The sequence below is a fragment of the Haplochromis burtoni genome, unplaced genomic scaffold (assembly GCF_018398535.1).
Source record: "Haplochromis burtoni strain Fernald_Lab_line unplaced genomic scaffold, NCSU_Asbu1 Contig_46, whole genome shotgun sequence".
NCBI lineage: Eukaryota > Metazoa > Chordata > Actinopteri > Cichliformes > Cichlidae > Haplochromis > Haplochromis burtoni.
In genome coordinates, this window is record NW_024582407.1 from 1,191,490 (window position 1) to 1,214,666 (window position 23,177).

A 23,177-nucleotide genomic window follows, 5' to 3' on the forward strand; every position below is an offset into this window, starting at 1 on the left:
CCCATCAGGTAGGAAGTTTAATTATCCTTTTAAGAATTGTCTGCAATCTACCTTAAAAGTTTTGTGCAAATACATTTTATAGCAGAAGCGTAACCATTTGGAGTGTGATTATAAGCTTAAAATTTTGCTCGAGTGCTTTTGTAATAAACATTTCTCTTTACATTTTAGCTATAACTGCCTGCCAAGCCACCAAAAAAACAAACAATCAGTTCAAGTCCTTTGAATATTTTAGAGTTTGGGATATTTTTATTTTGGCTTTGATGCACTGCATATATAGTGCTATTACTAATACTATTTTCCTTTTTCAGAAAACATTTTAATATTACATACATTTCACAAGAGTAAATACAAAATAGAGTTTTTAAAGGATGATTTCATTTATTAAGGGAAAAAATGCTACCTAAACCTATGTGAAAAAGTAATTGGCCCCATTATAAAATCGTGAATTAACTGTGATTAAACTCATTTTTAGGAAAGCTGATATTAATTCTTAACGTGCCGAGGATGACTGGGCGTGGTGGTGGAATGGCGGCTGTTTTTAGGGAGAAGCTCGCATGCAAACAACTCTTAACTGACTCTCATTCAGGTTTTGAACTTTTGATGTTTGGCATCCCTGCCCAACACGTGTTGCAGCTGTATACAGACCTCCAAAATATCACAATGATTTTATTCAAGACTTTTCAAACTTTTTAGCTGGTATCGTGCCAAGCTATGATCAAATATTAATCGTTGGAGATTTTAATATTCACGAGGGACAACAATCCCCTGGCCAGAGACTTTTTAAGTTTGATAGACTCCTTCAGTCTTGCTCAGTTTGTGTCGGGACCAACCCAGAAACAGGGTCATACATTGGATCTTGTGCAATCTTTAGGGTTACCGGTCCTAAACACGGAAATATGTGACACTTTTTCTTGTGATCACTGTCCTGTCGTTTTTGATATATTTTTTATCTCACTGCCATTTTACACCTTTTATTCCAACACGTCATTGTCGTGTGTTTAAACCGTCTGCAACAGAACAATTTTCTATTGCTTTTAAAGAAGTTTTAAGATCTCCCCCTGGTTCTAGTACCGAGGAGATGACATCTATTTTTTATGATAAATGCAGAGCTGTCCTTGATGAGGTTTCTCCTTTTAAAACTATGAGCTTGAAACCATAATCGATCCCATGGATAAATGAGACCACTCGTTCAGCCAGACGAGAGTGCAGGCCTGCTGATCATAAGTGGAAAAAAGGCTGCAGGTGTCTTTTCTCATGCTGAGAGACAGGTATCAGGAAATCGTAAAAGCAGAAAAGTCAAAGTGTTTTTTTCTAATGTTATTGAGAACAGTTCCAACAATCCTCAGGGTTTTTTTCCCAATTATTCACTCTGCTCTGAATATTTCCCCAGCTTCTCGTATTAATAGTTCCTCAAAAACCTGTGAAAGATTCTTGCAGTTTTTTATCAATAAGATAAAACAGCTTTGATTTATGATTGCGCTGCTTTCACATGAAATATTCACCTGCTCTGATGTTTTTTATCAGTTTGAGCCTGTGTTTTGATCAGGTGGAGGAACTATGTAATGGCATGAAGACATTATCTTGTCCCAATGATGTTGTTCCAACACATTAAAAAAAGATTTCTGACATTTTAAGGATTTTTAACAGCAGTCTTACTTCAGGTGTTGTGCCAGCTTGTTTTAAACATGTACAGCCTTTACTTAAAAAAACCTAATCCCGATTCCTCTGTCCGTTCAAATTTCAGACCTATTTCCAATTGAAAATCTTGGAAAAGATTGTATTAGTTCTTTTGTAAACAGACACAATGTTCTTGAGAGGTTTCAGTCTGGTTTTAAAGCTATTCACAATACTGAAACTGAACTTTTAAAAGTTCTTAACAATCTTTTATTAGTCCCTGACTCAGGAGACTCAGCTGTGCTTTTGTTTTTGGATCTGACAGCTGCCTTTGATACTGTTGACCACAGCATCTTGATCTCACGATTGGAGCATTGCGGCATCAAGGGCCTTCCACTAGAGTGGTTCAGGTCATACCGATCTGACAGGACTTTCTCTGTGAGCTTTGGAGCTTTTATCTCTTCTTCAGCTCCCCTTACTTGTGGTGTTCCCCAGAGATCTATACTGGGGCCAATTTTATTCTCTATTTATATGCTGCCCATAGGTCTAATTTTTTGAAAATATAACATTTGTTTCCATTCATACGCCGATGACACTCAGATCTGTCTTCAACTGAAGAGAAGCTGTCCTGCTCCACTGGAGCCCTTAGTTCAGTGTCTCGGTGAAATTAAAGCCCGGATGGCCTCTAACTTCCTTAACTTTAATGACAACAAAACTGAAGTGATCATTTTTGACCAAGTGTCAATCCCAGCACCTCTCATTTTAACCTGCGCAGTCTTGAGTCTTTTATTAAGCTGCATGCCAAAAATTTGTGGGTTATATTTGACAGCAATTTCACCTTTGAAAAACAGATTAGGTCAGTTGTACATTGGTCTTTTTTCAAACTGAGGCTTTTAAGGTGAAATCATTTTTGTCTTTTAAAAACTTTGAATGGGTAATCCATGCTGTTATTACATCCCAGCTGGAATATTGTAACTCCTTATATGTTAGACTTGGCCAGACCTGCCTTGCAAGACTGCAGTTGGTCCAAAATGCTGCAGCTGCATGAACTAAAAGATGTGAACATATTTTGCCGGTGCTTGCCTCTCTTCACTGGCTCCCTGTTCACTTCAGAATTGACTTTAAAATTTTTATTATTGACTTACAAGCCCCTGAATGGACAGCCTCCCGGGCAATTGTCTGACCTCTTGCAGCAATATGCGCCCTCTAGATCTCTTAGATCAAATGAGCTTTTGCTTTTAGCCATACCAAGGTCAAGGCTAGTTCACAGAGGTGATCAAGCATTTGGGTCCGTAGCACCTAAACTGTGGAATAATCTACCCCTACACATCAGACAGGCAACTACTGTCAGTCTTTTTAATCTCATCTTAAAACACATTTGTATTCACTGGCTTTTAATACAGTATGAGAGGTATTTGGTGTTTGGTACTAATATTATAAGTTATTTGGTACTAGTTATTTGGTATTTTTGTACAGCACTTTGGTTAACGTTGGTCTTGTAATTAAATGTGCTATATAAATAAATAAACGATAATCTCACAGACATTTGAGAAAATATTCTGTAGACTGATGAAACAAAAATGTAACTTTTTGGGAGTTTTCACTCCTTTTACATCTGACATAAAACTAACACTGCATTTCATAATAAGAATATTGTGCCAACAAGCATACATAGTGGTAGAAATTTGGTGTTCTGGGACTACCTTGCTTCTTGAGAACCTGGGTGACTTGTATTTGATGAAACCATGAATTCTGAATCCTGAATATCTGGCCATCAGTTTGTTCCCTGAAATTCAAGTACACTTAGGTTACAAAGTGGGACAGTTATCTGAAACATACCTGAAAGTCCACCTCTGAATGGCTTAAACAAAAAAAACAGAAAACAAATTAAAGGTTTTGAATGGCCTAGTCAAAGTCCAAGCTTAAGTCCAATTGAAAGGCTTTAGCATGACATTAAATAGGCTGTTCATGTTCAAAAACCCTTCAGTGTAGCTCAATTTGAACAATTCTGCGGAAAAGGGTGGCTAAAATTGCTCCACAGCGAAAACCAAACAAAAAGAATGACAGTTTGCTTTATTTGTAAGATACATTTACGCTACTGAGACTCACACTTTTTCTTGTGCCATTTTTTTTTTACCTCAACTGGAATTACTCCTTCTAACACCTTTACTTTTATGATATAACTAATGAGACAAGTAATAACCCAGCCATAAGAGAAAATACATACAAAACAAATAAACTTGAAAAGCAACAAATAAGTCAAGTCTTCTTGATGATCATAAAGGTCATTTACAGCTGTGGAGTGTGTTTTGACTACCCTAGTTCTCAAATACACACACGCATGCACATAAACATGAACAAATGCACACCATCTGCTTGTGTCATTTCTGTCTGCTTAATGCATGCCACTTCTGAATGCTAGCCATGTCAGTCACAGTTAGCCTTGTCTGTGCCTTCATATTTAGCCCTCCTGCATCTTGCACCACATCCTCTGCTCCCCCTCTGTCCCTCTAGTGACTGGTGGGTTACTCAGAGTTGGGCCCGGGCCTCATGTGTCACCACAGCTTCCATCATCTGCTGTCTCTGCCACACCACACTCTCTGGCAACCGCTCTCTGCCCTACAGTCATTTAATCGCATACGCACATGCATACACACACTTGCTCACACACAAGCGCACCCTGTGAGTCCCCTCATTTTCTCTTCTTAACATATGTGACATGTCCCCTGCCGACATGCCATTGGATTAGGGAGCTTTGATTGACAGGCGCTCTCCTGTAGTGACAGCTACTGCTGCTGGGCCCACAGGCGGACAAAAGGACGGGGAGAAGGAGTGGGGGGCAGTAAGGGAAGGCAGAGCATGAACAGATGAGTGGTGCTGAGGTGCTTCCGTCACTTATCTCTCCTGCTTCGCTCTACTCTGCCTCCCTCTTTTTCTGACTAAACGTCAGCCCTCCAATCCACTCATCACCTCCGCTTTGCGCCTCTCCTCCCCTTTCTATGCAAGGCCTTTAATTCGATGACTCGCCTTTGTCACGGAGCGTTAATCCACAGGCTGCTGTGACCCTGCGAGCTGTCAGATTCCGGCTAATATGAACCTTTTCTAGCCGTCAAGTTGGCAGTTAGGGGGAGCAGGTGGGAGATGTGTTTTGACAGGAGGCATGTGTGTGAGCACACACTTGCCCGTTTGCTTTAGCACATTTTTATTAAGCCCCAGCCGTGGTAGTTTGTTAAAAATAAAGTGCAAGGCATTGTATTAAGGGTGTGTGGAAGTATAGATCTCCTGTGGTGGAAAACAAAATTAGGTAGCATGGAAAGTACATCTTCAGAATTTTAATCTCCTTAATGAAGTAACACATAAAAGGGATTCTAGGTTTTGGTGTTGGTACATTTTAATTCATCGTCAAAGTTAAATACATTAAGGAAAAGAATTAAGCAAGAAGATAACATCTGAACATTAGGTGTTCACCTTGATTCAAAAGTACGGGCTTGAAATGACATCTAAGTTTAATTCTGAATCCATAATAACAGATTTGGTGGATGATTTTTCTCGTGCTGCCTTCTAAAATCCATGTCACTGATTTTTATGACCACACAAAGTGAAGGAAAAGAGTGCATTCCTGAACTTTAGAAGTTGAAACTTTTTGGTTTGGCATTTTTCAACTTTTCTTGAAAAAAGGGCTGAAAATATAAACAAATTATAGGAATAAATGAGTAATTCAGTACTTTTTGTTGTCTTGTTAACCAGCTAATGATTTCAGGCACAAAAAATCCAACTTTTCTTATGATTTCTTATGAGTGAAAATGGGGGAAAAAGTACAGTGATTTATTGTAGCGTATATAAGACAAAAGCAGAATTTGTACAGTTTCAACAAGCTCAAAAGTCGGTATCATTTTATCCTTCAACACAGCCTGAACTCTCTAAGGCAAACTTATGTAGTCTCCAGGAATAGTTCTCCAGGCTTCATGAAGGACATTCAAAATCTCTTGTTACTGTTTCCCAATGGTACGACTTTCGGTTACTGTTCATCTGCTGATAGTTTTTTGCGCCTGCCACTTCTTTTGTTCTTCACTTGTCCAACTTCCTCAGTTTTGTAAGAGCACACCACACACCAGGCTAAGCTGTGCCCTCTTTAGCTCAGATTTAATTCCGACTAACATGATTTGAGGCCTTCTTTGAAGGGTACACGTTTACCTTATAGCTATTAGCAGCTGCTATGCTCTCGAGTATGCCAGGGAAGATTTGTTAAACATGCAGTGGGCTGTTTTTAATGCGATTTGCGCTGTGATCAAATGGTAGTTCAGCGCTCCAGTCTGGGGCTTGCCTGCAGAGAAGCTTGGGTAAATGGAACTGTTTTATCAATTAAACACTTGTTTTTGATGGACAGGCGGAGAAAAACAAGATTATTTGTATGTTCATATTTTGTACTGCAAAATTGTGTGTGTGTGTGTGTGTGTGTGTGTGCGTACTGTACATGTGGTATATTTGAGTTTATGTAACGGTTTTAATGCCCGAGATGCTCTGAGGATTTTATAACTTTGTACAACTTGCGGCTTATTGAATCAGATTCATGTGTCAAATATAAAATATGTTATTTTGCCACCTGGGTAGTACAAAGTCTGTGTAATCAGTGATTACGAATGGACATCAGGTGTTCTGTCTCCTTCCTCCCTCACGCTCTGCACCTAATGTATTTATTCGCTACCTTTACCTAAACCAAGCGACATATTACCAGTAGTGAGAACACGTCACTGTGCGACAGTGAGAATGGGAAACTCCATGTGTGTTCCTTACAAAGCGTATTTTTTAAATGAAATCAAACTGTGTAAAGATACTTTGGTTTTATTATTCCATATACTTTACTGGTTATTGTTTATCCAGACCATTATATGCCCAGTTTTGTATTTCTAATCCTACTGGCCTTCACTTATATAGGGATATTGAGCATTCTACTGACAGCTTTGTTCAGCTGTTATACAACCACATTCGTCACTCATATACAATGTGTCCTGTGTGTGTCAACAAAGTCAAAAAGTCTGCAAGTTGGCACTGAATATGTGTGTCTGTTTGTTTATCCTTGATATGTCGGATGGATAGATGTGTTGATGACAGTATTCCTCTAAAGAAAGGGTGAGAGAGAGAAGGAGACAGACAGAGTATAGTTGTTGGCTGACTGCCCTCCCTTCAGGGCTGGTGGGAGGAATAAGGGGCATCTAGAAGAGACGGTCTGTCTGCTCTTGTCAGGGTTTGGCCAGTACTTGGTTACCTGTCACTCTGGGCCCATCTAAAACACAAACACAGTTCTTACTCTGTCTCACATCACCCTTCCTTCCAGATCACCCTGTGTGTCCCATCAGTGACCCAACTCAGATAGAAACTGAGAGAAAGTGAGAGAAGCACCAGACACTGGTGTTTATCATCACTGAGGACCGTCATCTGCTATAGAAAAAACCTGAGCATGAACAAAAATTGCTGTTGGATGAACTTAGATCTTTTACTTTTGTTGGCACCATAGCTGAATTTGGAATACATACCAACAACAAGGAAGATGAATTTAGTGTTTGTTTGTTTTCCAGAAAGCTACTTTCAGCTGCTCCCTTATTCACCAAGGCTTGCCACAGCACGTATCTCTGCATGTTTGATTTCGAAGGGTTTACACTAAATACCCTTCCTGATGCAATACCAAAGGAATTTGTGTCTTCTCCTGGAATTGAACTGGTGTTCTGTTGAATGTGTAAACCACTACACTGTGGAGAGATTTCTTTTTTTCTCCATTTAGGTTGTGATATCAATAAAACCTTAGAAGCAGCAGCTAAAATTCTGGTACAGTTGTGCATTTTTGCAGTTGTTTATAAGAAATACATATTTGAATTATATCTTTATCATACATTATAGTGTTGTGTATATAGATAGACTGTTATGTTTATCTGTGCAGCTTCTATTTACTTAAAGTGTTATGAATTCTTGAATTTCTGAAAACTTTATTAATCTTTTCTTATTTCTAGTTGATGATACACATGTTGATGCCAGACAGTGTCGTATGAATAACACTATAAAAGTATATGTCATTCTTAATTACCCAAAATACTTAAAGCCCAAGAGCGCAGATTTAACAAGGCTTTGTTTTGTATTTACTGCTTTAATTTCACTCATGGGCTTTCCTAAATTCCAAGATAAGGAAGTGTTTTGCCTTTTTTTTTTTTTTTTTTTAGACTACCTCTTAAACTTTAGTTCTTTGATAAAGATTCTTTGAGAAATCTCTTCATAGTCAGCGAGGCAGCCCTGGGGAGAAACATGTCAACACAGGAGAAATCTTAACTTTCATCATTATTTAAGGAAACTTGCTGCATTAATCCGTGTCTCTGCCATGCCATTAGCTGTGTTTTATGTTTTTATTTGTGTGTGTGTTGAACATGGGCGCATCCCTTCCGAGGGTGCTGCTGAGTGGTAATGGTTGTGGCACTGTGTGGGTGCGGGTGGGGGGAAGGCCTTGCGGTCTCAGTGCTGATGGTGGCATGGTGGTGGCATTTGTCAGCTTGCTTCTTCCGCTTGGGCTCCAGATTGACGTTTTGTTTCTTGGCCCTGTTCTATGGCAGGCTAAAGGTTCCCCACTGAAAAGGTCAGACACTTACTACTGTTTGCTTAACAGCATGTAACAGTTCCTCTGAGGGGGGAACGACCGCACAGCAAAACAGGCCTGGCCACGGGATATACTCCTAGGCTCATCACTTTTAACGCACGTGTATTGAGATTTCAAAGATTTTCTCTTTTTTGTATGTTTGTGTGAGTAAAGCGTGTTCATGCACTAAAGCGACAGAGCCTTATGTGTTTTAAAACAAAATATACACATAAAATATACATTTTTCTAAAATATTTCTGCTAGCCGTTGCTATTTATCATACTTCAAATGAAGTATATCACATATAGAAACATAAATTAATCTGAATATTTATGATTTCAGTGGATGCTGGTTTTAGGGACAACAGCGAGTCTTGTTTAACTGTCTGTGCGGTAACTGGTGGAAATATATGTATTGCATTCATGCGTGCATATATGTGCAGACGCTGGCTATTAACCGAGGGGAGAGTCTCAAGATTTTGACAGTGAAGGTGAACATCCCCGACAGGGTGAAGAGTGACTTCACTAGGTGGTGCATCAACAACAGGTCAGACACAAGAAATACACAAACACTGTTACACTCACTGACACTTGTGTCTGCCATGATCATATGATGTTTTGTTAAAAATTTTAATACAAAACTGGAACTGTAGAAGGCAGAAAGTGTGGCATCTGTTGTTGACTTTAAGATTTTTGTACAAAAGGCACAAAACTGAACATATGATACCAGTGCTGTATGTATTGTGGCTGTTTTTGCCTGTGGCTGAAGTCGATAATAGAAATACTAAGAAATGGCTGGAGAGTCATTATTGCTTTTTAAGAGGACAAAAATGAAAATTTAATATTTTTTTAATACTCCAAATTTAATACAATCCATTCATTATTTTTGACTTATGCTTCAGGTATCTTTAAATTAGATTTTACATTGAGAAATTATTGTAAAAAGTAAAGCAACAATTCTCATAATTTTGAATATTTTCTTAGTATTCTTTTTTAATATTAGTTTTGGGAAGCATGAGTAGCACAGCACTTTCCTAGGTAACAGCAACTTTTGCTAATTCTGTTTTTTGCCACTCTGAAATAGCCATTTAAATAATCAGTAAAATAGAAAAAGAAGCAAATAGCAGTTGTTTGTAAGTACTATTTGTAAAGTACGCTATCCATTTTTAAATATATATTCTTAGGCATCTTGTAAGCAAGGTAACAAAATGTTACTCTAATGATAAGACGTATTTCTCATGATTAAAGGAGTAGTTTCCTTATGTGCCACCAAATATGACAAGCAGAACACTCCACCTGGTTTAAACTATAATAAAAGGTTCTGTACAGATTGGGTTTTTGATGACACTTGCAAAGCATCTCTTGGGAGCACAAGAGTCAGTTTGCAAAGGCACATTTGCTTTGACAAAACACGTTAAGCAGTAGAAACGCCTTGCAGAAGTACGCACTCTTTACCCCCACTGCTTTAATGCAGGTGGAGGCCAAAGACATTTGCAAAAGAAGAACTTCATGCAATCATTAGGAATGCAGTGGAGGATTCATATAAAAGGCTTATTCTTCCTTTCCTCACCAGGAGTTACAGGTAAGTGGATTTTGGATTTTAAAGTGTTTTTTCATCCAATATCAGTTTTTCCATTTACACCATGATCCTTTTTTGATCCTTTCTCAGTTTCTCTTTTGTTGATGTTGTCATTCTCTTCTTTAACTTATCTATTTGTCTCTATCTTGCATTTTCTCTCTTTAGGACTAAGCTGACGAGTGCAGCGGAGAAGGAGTCAATCGCCATGTTTGTGCGCAACCTCCGCCAGCGCCTGTTGGTGTGTCCAGTGAGAGGCTGTGTCATCATGGGGGTGGACCCTGGCTTCAGACATGGCTGCAAGCTGGCAATTCTCTCACCTACTAGTAAGTAAACACTAAAATGTACAAAAGTGGACTCACTGTCAGCTATCTCTTGGTTTTGCAAGTCAGTGTATAAAAAGCATACTCATGTACCTACACAAATAATACTAAAAATACATTTTATTGCTAAAGATATGATGAAATCACATTGATGTTGAAGAAAGATGGAAATATAAAGGCAATTTAGAATCGGAGAATCCCACAGATTTACCCAGGGATTCAAATCAGGGCTTTGTCCTGGACTTCGGTCTACTGGATGTAGAGCAACAAATGTTTTTGAGTCGTTATCTGACTGGGAGACAAAGCCATGAGCCACATCCATTTTTGCTGCTCAAAAAGCATCTCTAAAGGCTTTTTGTGATTGTAATCATTGTAGCCCTTTCCAAAGAGCACCTTTGTCCATTAACTATAAAGGGAATTGTATTTTTACCCTTTTACCCTAAACCTTTTGAAAGTTTTGAGTACTGCAGTGCATTGTATCTCAGGAGAACAGCTGTGCCAAGATGGTTTGTTTTTAGTTAATGCAATTCATTGTCATATTTTAATACAATAACTAAGTATAAATTCAAGTCATTGCTTTTGCCAACTGTATTTTATCACACTTTTTTAAGTGTCCTTTCAAATTTATGACTAGTGAATTTTTATTTCCCTCGTTTGTGTCTTGTGGTTTCTGACACTTGTGCTTAATTCCCTTTGCTATTGATAATTCAAACCTGGATATACATAGCAATGGCACACATTTCCAGTTGTTACTGGGCAAATTATGAAGCCAAAGATTTTGTCTGAAAGGTTGCCGTGTAACCAGGCACCACTAGATTTGATAGAGCTGGCATGAACCTGGTGGGTTTATTTTTTTGTGTGCACACAACTATGTGTATGTGCTGTGTCCATTTTACTGTTTTTTTTTTACATGTCACTCAGTGGTTGTGTCCTCAAACTGGCAAGGGATTGCCCCACCCTCTGGGTTACCAGTTGTGTGGCCAAAAGTCATGCTGGCACACTTAAATAGTATCAAATACCGTGTGGTGTGGTCACAGGTTTGTGTCTCCTGGCTCACATCATTTCACAGCTTCAGATCTAAACTTCTCTTTTAATGAAGCAGTGAAGTGACTGACTTTCTGGTGCAGCTTGGATGGATTATAGGTTGTGTACTCAACTTAGAGGGAAGAGACATTACGTTATAGCATACATCTTTGTCTGTTAAATTCCTCTTGTCATCATAGTGACATATCAGCAATATTGTAATTTCTCTCTCTCTCTCTCGCTCTCTCTCTCTCTCGCTTGCTACTTTTATCTGTCCAAGGTCAGATTCTCCAAACTGATGTTGTGTACCTGCATAATTCAAACCAACCAAGGGAAGCAGAGAAATTACGCCACCTTATGACCAAATACAGGTATTACAACTAAAGAGTCACTGTTAATCATAGTATTTCTGTGCAGATTGTGTATTTGTCTGCTTTCTTGGTGTTATAAAGTCCACTGAACTGTATATTATTAAAATCTGGAGGGAACTCAAAACCCAGTTGCAGTTTTTCAGAGGTTGATGTTTTTTTTCTTAATCCTCAGTTTTCTCCTCTTCATCTTGTCCATATTAGCTGTAGTAGGGTTGTCATTGGCAATGGGACAGCATGTCGGGAAACAGAGTCCTTCTTCGCTGACCTCATCTCCCGGCGGTATTTTCACCCGCTGGATGTGTCCTATTGGTAAGGTCCACTATACTTTGGAATAGTTCGTAAATTATTTATTATCCTGAGTAGAAATAAATGCTTATAAAAGATGGCTGATAGATGACTCTCCAGAGGGCTGACTTCTATTGCACAGTTTAATGTTTCTTGGGTTTGCAAGATTTGCATCTTAAATAGTAACAGAAGGCTGTAAACTGTGGACCTTTAGATATTTTTGGATGGTTTGCAAGATATGTGTTTTTTTCTGAAAGGAAAATTACATAGTAGTAAGTGAAGCTCAAGCTTTATGAATCTGTGTAACACCAGAAACAAATTGAATAGAACTGGTGCTGAAATAATTCAAAGTTTAATACATATTTGCAACTGTATTTGTTCTGACTATTTTTAAAGTTAACTTTGTCTGTTGTCTTTCCTCTCTATGGTGTTTGCAAAAAACATGCCACACTGCTCGGCTAAGCCAAGGCTAACTGCACTCATGGTTCCTACTCTTAGAAAACACCCAAGGATTTTTTAGGACCAAAATATTAAAAAAACCTTTAAGTAAGTGATTCATTGAAATATCCTTGATTTGGTTATACAACTTAACTGCCAATATGTAATCTCTTTCATTATGAAAGAGGAGTAAGAGGGGAGGTATCAGCAAGATCTGGAATTGTTATGGTAAATGGCCTGCATTTGTATAGCGCTTTTCTAGTCCTTAAGGACCCCAAAGCGCTTCACACTACATTCAGTCATTCACCCATTCACACACTGGTGATGGTAAGCTACATTGTAGCCACAGCTGCCCTGGGGCGCACTGACAGAGGCGAGGCTGCCGGACACTGGTGCCACCGGGCCCTCTGACCTCCACCAGTAGGCAAACATGGGGTTAGTATCTTGCCCAAGGATATTTGGCATGCAGCCAGGAGGCAGCCTGGGATCGAACCACTGACCTTCTGATTAATGGCTGACCTGCTCTGCCACCTGAGCTACAGCCACCCCCATAGTATTGTGATGATTAATAAGTTATTAAGTTATTATGATCTTGGTACAGAATAAGATTAACAGTGGGGGAGAACAGTGATGAGAAGTGTAGAAGAATAAAAAACAAAAAGCATTATATGTGTGAGCGAGAAAGCAGGACACAGATGCAGAGTAAGACTAAGAGGAATGTGTCCTCCAGTGAATATTGTCCATTAAAGCCATCTGGACTTTGTTACGCTTTGGTCCAATTAAAGAGACGCTTTGTGGTTGAAGTTGTGTCTGTAACCAGGCCCAGTCCAAACTTAAGAATATAACAGCACAGAACCTGTGTCCAAGCATAATAACCAGTGGCCTCTCCCTGCTCCATCTCGCTCACTCTCTACTGAGTTCCATGTGTGTTTGTTGACTTGGGGTTAGAAGTGGGACCACAGCCTAAAGTGACTTTAAGTGATATGTGAATGTCTATGTATAATTTTTTTTTTCTGAGCACCTTGGAGTTCATATACACACACACACTTCAAAGGTTGTGCTTTTGGTATAATAGCCCATATTTTTTCTATCATGTTACATTTTCTGTCGTCTTTTTAGAACAGAAACAGTGAAAGCGAGGCGTTTAGTAAGTTAATGTCCACTTGATTATTTTCCTGACAGACGGTTTTTCTTTTGAGCACCTCCAGAGCAGCTAAATTTTACATCTTGATATAATGCCTTTCTTGTTCATTCTTTTGCTGCAGCTGTTTGGCATTCACACTTTTCACAACACAGAAGAACCTTTGGATGTCTGTTTCATGTGGTGATAGCTGAATGTCCTGTATTACTCAATGTGATTAATCACATTTGAGTACGCAGCACATGTGTAAAGAGTCTGCCTTAACTTGGTATGGTTTGAGGAATAAAGGCATTTGCAAGTGTGTGAACTATAGAAGAACAGAAAGCTGTTGTTTTGACATTAGTTATTGAAAAATGGTTGTTGTCGTCCAGAGATATCTTTCCAGAATCATCTGGTCCTATATCTCACTCTGGTTTCTTTGGACAGTTGATGAATAAGATATGGGGAAAAAAAAGATGTTAAAATACAGTCTGTTTTTTTCAGAATTTAAATCTACATTCTGCTCTTGCTGCTCTTCGCTCCCTTCTCTCTCAATCTGATCCTCCTTGGTCCTTGTTTTACATTATGTATCCCTTTCCTGACTTTCCCTTCTTAACTTCAGTTGAACATTCTTTGGCCCTGCAGAATCCTTTTCCTAGATTTTCAAAAACTGCCCATACTTAAATAGTGGTTCGTTCCAAAGTGTTAAAACTCTAGGATACATGTTGGTTCAGTATCAGTATTACACGTACTTTGGGATTTAGAGTTGTGGTCATAAGTTTACATACACACATCATATCCGTAATTGTTATGGTAATTTTGGACTTTTAATTATTTTTTTGAGCTGTTCTTTTCCCAGCGTGAGGTGATTGGATAACATACATTTCAAGTTAGAATTTATTTTTGATATTTTCTAATCCACACAGAGTCAAATGTATACTTACGTCCCCACTAATATTTGGTTAAATGTCTCTTAGCAAGGTGCCTCTTGACCAGATGCTTTTGGTAGCCATCGGCAACCAAAAGGCATAACTGTGGCTGGGTAATTTGCCACTCATCTTAGCAGAATAGGTAGAGTTTATTTAAATTAGTTGTAATTTTTCAATTGGGTTTTTAACCCAATTGACTGTATAACTGAGATACTTCACATTTATGTTACAGCAGTTTTATATCAATACACTTATTTCTGCATGTTTTTTATTCTGTCATTCCTGCTGCATGGAAAATCATTCTATGCTGGATGAAGTCATTCTCCTGGTACAAATGGAAAAAAGTTTTAGGGGTGGGGAAATTGTATAGCTAGCCTGTTGGTTAATATACTAGTTGTCAACATTTATTGATCTAAAATGGATTAACATCCTAATACCTGCTGTATTAGTAATATGTGTTTTTCCTTAATACTCCTTTAAGATATCTGGTTAATTGTGTCAAATTTGACAGAAGCATCTCTTGAAGAATGACGATGATTGCATGGCTGATTAAAGAATAACTGGCCTCAAAGAGTGATGGTTGTTTACTGTGAGGGTCTCACTCCCCAGCTGGTTGACCCACAGCTGACCCTGACTTGCTACTAAGACATACTCATTACTGTGACCACAAGGATGATGACAGTGATGTAGAATAGCTGTGTAGCATCAGAAACAGTAGGGGTCTTAGTGCTGGCTGTGTATGACCCCAAAGTAATTAATTGACCTATTTTCTTGTATACTTAGCATGTTTGCATGAGCTTTTGTAGGCTGACGTGATACCAAATTGGTGCCCAATACTTTTTGCTTGACAGATGTAGGAAGGTTTTTAGGAATCCGTAGCTAGCCAAATCACAGTGGTGGAAAACAACCAGGAAGACAAAATAGTGGTTTCAGGGTATTTACAAAGTGAGTGACTCTCCCTGTGTCACCATTGCTATACCTTTAGTGGCCCTTGTTTTTCACCCTGCTTTTTTTGTCATCTGCTGCTAGTTATGATGCCATTACCATTTTAAATAGAATCAGTAAAAGTTTGGCATTACCAGTATTTTAATATTTTTACTAGAATACCATTAGAGGTATTAGGTTGGGCTGGCTTGTTTGGCTCTGTGTGTACCTCTGCAAACACATGTGTTGGTAATTAGACCTCCCCTCTCTTCTCTTTTCCTCCATTTTTTCTGCCAGCTTTGACTGTGCCGTAGTTCATTAAAGTCCCCGGCCTCATTTGCACCGTCTGCTTCCTGTCTCCCTGTGAGCCTTCATTGTGTCACCACCCCCACCCTTCACCACCCTGTCTTCTCTACTCGCCTGTCTCTCTTTCGCTCTCTGTCCTTCTGCCTCAGTGCTCAGATGGAATGACAGCCAGAAATGGCAGCCTGCAGGACATCCCTACTTGTATTTTGACTGTGTGTGTGTGCGCATGCGTGCATGCAGTTTTCCTTGCCTTAGTCCTGTTTAAGTCTAACTTTCATCTTCTGCATCACCATAATGCTTTAGAAGTGTGGCCTTTTCCAAAGCCGGTGAAAAAAGTGCACAGATTTGAGTCTTTCTCTGTAAGACTGTCATTTTATGTCATTTTGGAGCTACAGATGTGAAAGCTTGTTTTATTCTGTGCAGCTGTAATAGTCACCCCTATTTGTTTCCCTGATAGCGCAGAAATGATGTACAATGGAGTGCACGGAGTAATTTCATTAGGCCACAAAAAGTACACAGCACCATTATTAACATATATGTAGTTCTTTCTGATTTTTTTAAAGGTACAGTGTGTAAATCTCACCATATTAGTAGATTTCAGATTGCAGTCAATTGAATTGTGTTTTCTTACCTCTCCCAATTCAAGTGTATAAACCTAGCTACAGTGGCTGATGTGGGACAAACAACTCTAGCTGGCACTGCAGCCTGTCACTTCGCTGTCTACCTCAGCTGTCAATATACCACTTTCCCATGTCTATTTGTTTCTGGAACAAGCTGCAAAACTTTGTGAAAGGAGTCCAATAAGAGTCGATGAGTCAGTGAAGCTCGTGTCCAGGGTTTTCTGTTCGTAATCATGATGTTCTTGCCACTGTTTGCTGAACTTAGTGAAACAATAGATTAAACATTGTTTTACAGGGACACTTGGTGAATAACTATGTGAGAATGTTATCAAGCTGTTTATCAGAGGGAGAGTGTAATTTGCAAGACGCTTGAGCCTTACATTAGCTGGAATAATGTTAGCTTATAACCAGCTGCTGCTGTTTAGCTTGCCTACTGTTAGTTTGTTTAAGAGATGGTAGTGTCGGATGTGTTATCTTCAGTGAATAAGTGACTGCAACAATATCCAAGATAGATAAGCATATTTATTCACATTTTCTAACTTTAGTACCAGAGATGATGCTTAAGGTGAGGAGGGGGAAATGAGGGAGGAAAGAGCATGTGTGGAGGGGGAGAAAGACAGAATGAAAAATTGATGATGTAAATATAGATGCCCAAATGTTAAATACTTATATATAGTTTGAACGACCTATTTGTGATCTTTAAATATAAAGTTACTTATAAGGTGTACAACATATGTGACCGGTATCCAGCCACATACATAAAATGCGATTATGCAGAATGGCAATGTCCGTCTTGTCCACATCACTTTGTTAGAAGATGTAATTACACACTAATCATTGTATTTCTATGAATACAACATTCTTTTTTTCTGATAAATAACCCCGAAAGCTACTTACTGTACCTTTTTATATGAAGGTGATAGGCACCTATGCACATTGCACTACTCAGTTCTGCACTTACTGAAAGTCAAAAATATAACTTATTTGTATATACTGCCTATTTAAATATAACGTTTATATTTTTGCAAATTTACTTGTTTGTGTGCACAAACTTGGGCAACTAAAAATGATTCTGATTCTTTAATAATCACAACTTTAGCAAATTCAAAATGGAGAAATACTATCACAGCAATTAATCTTTTCATTATTTTATGCTTTCAGCTGTTTAATATTCTGTAATTCAATAGAGAAAAGCAACAAATCTTCACATTTGAGAGGCTGGAATGTGAAATTAACCAGTAGTGATTATTAAAATTGTTGCTGAATAAATATTTTGTTGATCGGTTAATTAATTTTTTCAGCACTGATTTGCTTTCAGGATTTTTTTTTCATAATAAGCATATGACATCATAAATATTTTAGTGGGTTGATGCTATCATTGTGGCTATACAAGGCTTTTTTTTTTACAAAGGTAAATTGAACAAACTGCCTAAAATGTGCATACTTGTGTCTGATTTCAACATCCTCTCCATAATAATTCAGGCCTAGTTCTCTTAAATTTTGTTTTGTTTTTTTGTTTTTTTTACTTAATGAAAAAGATGGTGAGCGAACTTGGCTTCTAGTTGACCAGTTAAGCGGATAATCTCTGTTATGTTAATTAATATTTTATTCAAATGATATAAAACCTTTTATATTCAAGAGAAATGAGTTTTGACATAGTACAAAGACGTTTAAGGAGTATATACTAGCATACAACTCAAGGTTATTGAAAACGGATTATCATTAGAAAAAATATATATTTAGATGTTAGCAGTGGAGGATTAAGTATGACAGCTTTTAAGGACTTCAGTGTTGCTTCCTGTATTTTTCTTTTCTTGTCTTTGCCATGTAAGAATTATATCACACAATCTGGTTCTTCATAGTCCTATAAGATTCACCACACAGTAACCTTGCATGATTAAGCTTGAACTATGCCTCTATGGATGACCAGTAATCTGCAGGAAATTATACAGCATGAGGTAATATTAAGCTGACAAGGTTTGTCTGTGGCGATGATGACCCTCACTGAATGCACATTAGGTTACTTGCCATACAGCTGTGCCTGGATAATGTTAAGACCTCCTGCTGGACATCATTCTGGGACACATTAGAAGGAAGCTCCAAATTTCTGACTTGAGTAAACTATTTTCTAGGTTTTAGGTGACCTAAAGGTCTGTATAGATGTGAGTTTAGGTGTGTAGTATGTGCCAGAGTGCATCTGCTCTGATTGCCTGGGCATTGTCATTAACACCTGCTCTTTGCTAGCTCACTGCTCAGTATGTGTGTGTGTGTCTTTCTTTCTCCTACTTGCCTGGCTAGAGCAGCTTGACCTCAGCTGTCATTGTGCTTTAACACTGATAGAGCATGCAGGCTTTGTCAAAGCTCACAAAGGTGCACAACACGGACCAGACAGATGCTCGAGTGGAAATGTTTGTGTGTTGGTGTGATGTAGCGTTGTGCTTGGTGATATGATATGTGGTCTCTGTCACTTTCGTCAGGTGGTTTCCAGATTTTTGTGGGGGAATCTTATTGGTAGGAAAGACATGCACGCACGCACGCACGAATGCACGTACGCACAGTGAATTGGACTGAGGTTTACAAATGACAAAAAGCTGAGAGGGTTCAGTGCAAAAATATTGTGCTTAAATTTGATCAGCAAGTCAGTTTTAAACACTTCCTGTTTTCACAGTGTTACGACTGAACTGCGATACATTTACCGTTGCATTTCACTGTTTTGCATGTTTTGGGCTTTGAGCATTAAGGCTGACAAGTCGACAGTGTTTGGCTGTAATAGGTTGATGTTATTATATCAGAGGGCAAGAATATGTGGGGTAAGGTTAGGGAGATCTTTGGGCAACTGTGATGATACACACGCACTCTGACCACTGCTAAAGGCAAACAGAAACGACATCCAATTTCTTGACCACTTTCTCTGTTGCTCCTCAAGGCAATGGGATGACTGACCCTCTTATCCTTTTTCATAAACACACAATCAGATCCTGCGGGCCTACATGTCACAACTCCAACCACCGGTCCTGTTGCGTTGAATAAATGACCTGATAAATTGCAGTGTGTTAAAATAAAATCATTTTTTGTGGTGCTCTGTCGTAATAAAACTACTTTGTCTATATGGTGACTTTTGCTACAGTTTATTATAATTGAATCTCTTTTTTTGCCATTTCTGACTTGTCGTTGAGCTGTGGGTTTTGTCAAAGTTGTACTTTTAGTTGATAAAAGTATTATGACGTTTCTCTTTCTCGTGCTAGTCATTATTTTTCCTTAAATGGTTCATTCTGTAGATGAGATTGACACAAGCAGCAGAAGAAAACGTCAAATAGCAGTGTCTAATAACAGCCTCTGTTTGCCCTGGCACACAGGCACGCTTACAATAAGTCCTTGACTGTCTTGCCCTCTGGCTCGCTCCTGTTGGGATGAGATCATTATTACTTGCTACTGATGGACCTGGAGGAAAGTGGTGGAGACTGTATTTATGACTGTATGTGGGTGCGGGTATGTGTATCCCCTGTCATGTCCTGTGTCCAGGCATGCTCCCAGGGCCAAGCTGAGAGAGTGATGAACATACAGTGGCAGGACAAGCGATGACTGAGTGACATCCAGGCACTCAGGCCCCATTGAAGGTTGGGTAGGAGGTGGTGCAGAGGGACAGATGGATTTAGAGGCATGGAAAGGCCTCAGCTTGGTTTTGGGGTGCATCTTCATATTAGAAGAGGAAAATAAACCCACGGGTAAACAAAGAGGTTATGTCTTTGCCTTAAAATTCATAATGAATTGAGTCTGATGCAGAAAATGGTGGAAGTATTGAGTAAACATTTCAGACAGGAGAAAATATAACGTAACAAATTCTCTTTTAATACTTTGTGGACAGGTTGTGGCTCGTGGGGTTGAGATGTGGTTGTTTTAGCTAAATGTTTTTGAACAAAACCCAAGTTGTGTGTTAGTGGAAAACCTACAGGTCAGAAGAAAAACATTATCATTTGCATTTATCATGATTATTTAAGGAACCTTGAGAGTTTCAACTTAAATACATATTCTGTATATTTGTTATTTGTTTAACCTTAAAAGGATGGGTTAAATAAATAGTTTAGTTAGTTGCAAAATGAATGTGTATTGTATGTTACTATGTATAAAGTAGAAATGCATTCATGTATTGCAGATAGTAGACATTTCTTCTAATCAGTCACAGTGTTACCATGCTTTTTTTTTAATGAAACAAAAAAATATGAATTTGATATGAATTATGATGGCATGACTTATGTGTTAATAATTGTGGGATAGCTACTTTCTACTTTTTCCTTGAAACCTTTTACCCGTCAAAGTGTGAAAGTCTAAAGGGCATGAAAAGCACTGTGACATCTGTGCCCACCTTCTGTGCTCTTCACAGCTTTTTCATTTGATCTCGTTTGCCCTTTCTTTTTGGTACAAAGCAGGAAGCTTTTTGTTGCTCTCTTTCTATTTCATCCTCACGGAGCTCTTGGAGATATTTTGCTCTTTCCATTACTGAAGTAAATGGCTTGTAAAAAAACAAATAATTCAAGCAGTATTGTTTTTTGAAGAAGGTTTATTTGGACTTTTTTAGCTTAACATAGTCACAGATGGTTTGGGTTGGGTTGAGGACTTGGCATTTGCAGGTGGTGAACAGTAAATATCTGCCACTTTCATTCTGAGGAGCCACAGGCCTGTCGCTCCTCCCACCGTGCTCACTGGTGGCCAGCCTCGGTCCCTTCTTCCCCACGTTTCACCCTAGGGCTACACGGTTCCCTACAATAGTCTTGTGTGACAAAAATGTGTGATGAATGTGTGTGACATGCCATGTGTGTATTGCGTGTTTGCATGTGGTTGTGTATGCTTTTGTGTATGACACAAGTGCAGGCCTTTCCTGCTACCAGATTGACGTGAGTGTCTGTGAGGCTTTGCTCTTTTCAGACATGCCTCACACTGGCAGTTGGAGTTTATGTGTGTGTGCGTTCGGCTGCCTGCCTTCTAGCGCCTCGAAAGAGACTGACGGCCTCTGACACCTGCCATTTGGACGCTTTTCTCTGTGAAAAATGTCATTGTCTTCAGAACCGACGTGTGTGTGTGTGTGTGTGCGTGTGTGAGAGAGAGAGGGAGAGAGAGAGAGTGCGATATGGCGCATCCCTCAATTTGTCTCCCTCAGGTCAAGCTTTGCAGCTGACTGAACAATGGAACGAAGCTGTTTGAGCAGCTGGGACAGAGAAACTTACTGTGTGTGTTTTTGTGTGTGTGTGTGTGCGCGTGCGCGTGCGCGTGCAAATTTATTTTTGGGTGACAACATCTGATGTTACAGCTCATTCTGAGGCAATAAAATGAGGCCAATCCAAGTATCTTGAACACAAACACAGTTGCTGGAATAGAAAACATGGTCCAGGTTAGACATATTTGGGCAACAAAGTTTGCGTTGTCTTTTCCTTACCATATTTAAGTAAAGCAGTAAATAGGAAGGTTTCTACTTCAGCTTGACTGGGTATCATTAACACAGAGAGAAAGGTATTGGAGATCAGTACCCTTTGCTGCTTTCTTTTGCATATTAAGCAGCAGATTGCAGCCACCTACACTCGCATTCTATATGGGATCTCTTTTAAGCAAGTGAAATGCATGCAAAGTCTTGCTGAATTCAAGTGACTGACTTTTGGCAGTTATATCCCTCATCTTCATTCTAAAAAATATCTCTGCTTTGGATGTAGGTTTAGGTTAGTTGTCCAGCTGAATTACAAAATCAGTGATTTCAAAGGTATTAATCTTTGCAGCACACAGAATGCTTTTTTAAATTCATCATTTCTCCCACTGACAAGGCTACATCCAGATAAACAGAATCAGTTTTGGGGGATTTATTCATCAGCATTTGGTCATATTATGTATTTTACACACATATATATTGTATATATTCTTTACTAGGCATGTTTTACTTGATTTACTCTCTTAAGTGACTGCACCTGCTGGTAATTGACTGTGTGCGGACTGTTGGTGCTACAGCTCCTTTAAGTGTGAGAGGCAAAGCACTCCTGTCTACTGATTTTTGTTATTGATTCCTTTTATGAAAAAAGCATATAATTGGTATAAAACATTCCAAAATTGGCAACAATTATGTGAACTGAAGCATCTCAAGTGTAAGGGTATTTCCAAATTAAAAAGAGAAATATCAGACTAGTGAAATATAAAACCATAGGGCCTAAACAACAAACATCTAAATAGACAGATATTCAGTTACAGCATCCCTTTCTTCAAGTTGTTGAGTTGGGGCTTTGTGGCTAATAACAGTTCTGTTTTCTTGAGGAGTAGCTGTGTGTGTGTGTGTGTGTGTGTGTGTGTGTGTGTGTGTGTGTGTGTGGACCATTGAGTTTGTGACTTTCCCCCAGGAAAGGGCATGGCTAAAGGCAAGTCTATATTTATGTTTGTGTACAATTAAGAGAGCAAATGAACATGCGAGTGAACGATATCCCTACAGGGGCAGAAATCATTGCTTCACACCAAGAGGCAACCAGTGACTTTGTATACAAAAGAGAGAGAGAGAGTGTGTGTGTGTGTGTGTGTTATCTGTCCATTCATCCACCATCCAACCACAGATGACCTTCTGCTGGCTGCCAGGGCGATCCCCTCACTATGGCTGCAGTCATAGATGCTATGGCGATGAGGGCTCAGAGCTGTATCTATGACAGTGGTTACCCAGATGCCCCAGCAGCAGCCTTAATTAAGTCAGACGTGATAGGGGCTGGTGGCCTTGCTTTCTTCTCTCACCCTATTCTCAACTTTCATATGTCCTGTGTATGCTTCATTGTACCATCATTTTTTTTCACTCTGTCTACAGCATCGCTCTCTCTCTCTTGTTGTAATTTTTCTTGAAAAACAAACGGTGTAGGTGCTACACCTCATTGACCTGCCCACTCTGTTTTGGGGGCAGAGAGAGAGATCAGGGTTGGGAAATACACATTCATATGTATATAAATACATATATAATTATTTGGCCCTTTGCATTTGCTGTTGGAAAATTGAGATTTAGGTATAGTGAATGATT

The 23,177-nt window shown here is 39.0% G+C and overlaps 1 protein-coding gene across 1 annotated transcript in view; it reads left to right on the plus strand.

The window, feature by feature from the left end:
• srbd1 (S1 RNA binding domain 1) overlaps positions 1-23,177 on the plus strand; it is a gene marked incomplete in the record, with an annotated part of 63,488 nt that overhangs the window by 16,169 nt on the left and 24,142 nt on the right. The window contains 5 exon segments of the mRNA XM_042220297.1: positions 8,676-8,779; positions 9,707-9,814; positions 9,977-10,134; positions 11,435-11,525; positions 11,727-11,834. Of these exon segments, the coding sequence (XP_042076231.1) occupies positions 8,676-8,779; positions 9,707-9,814; positions 9,977-10,134; positions 11,435-11,525; positions 11,727-11,834 (569 nt within the window).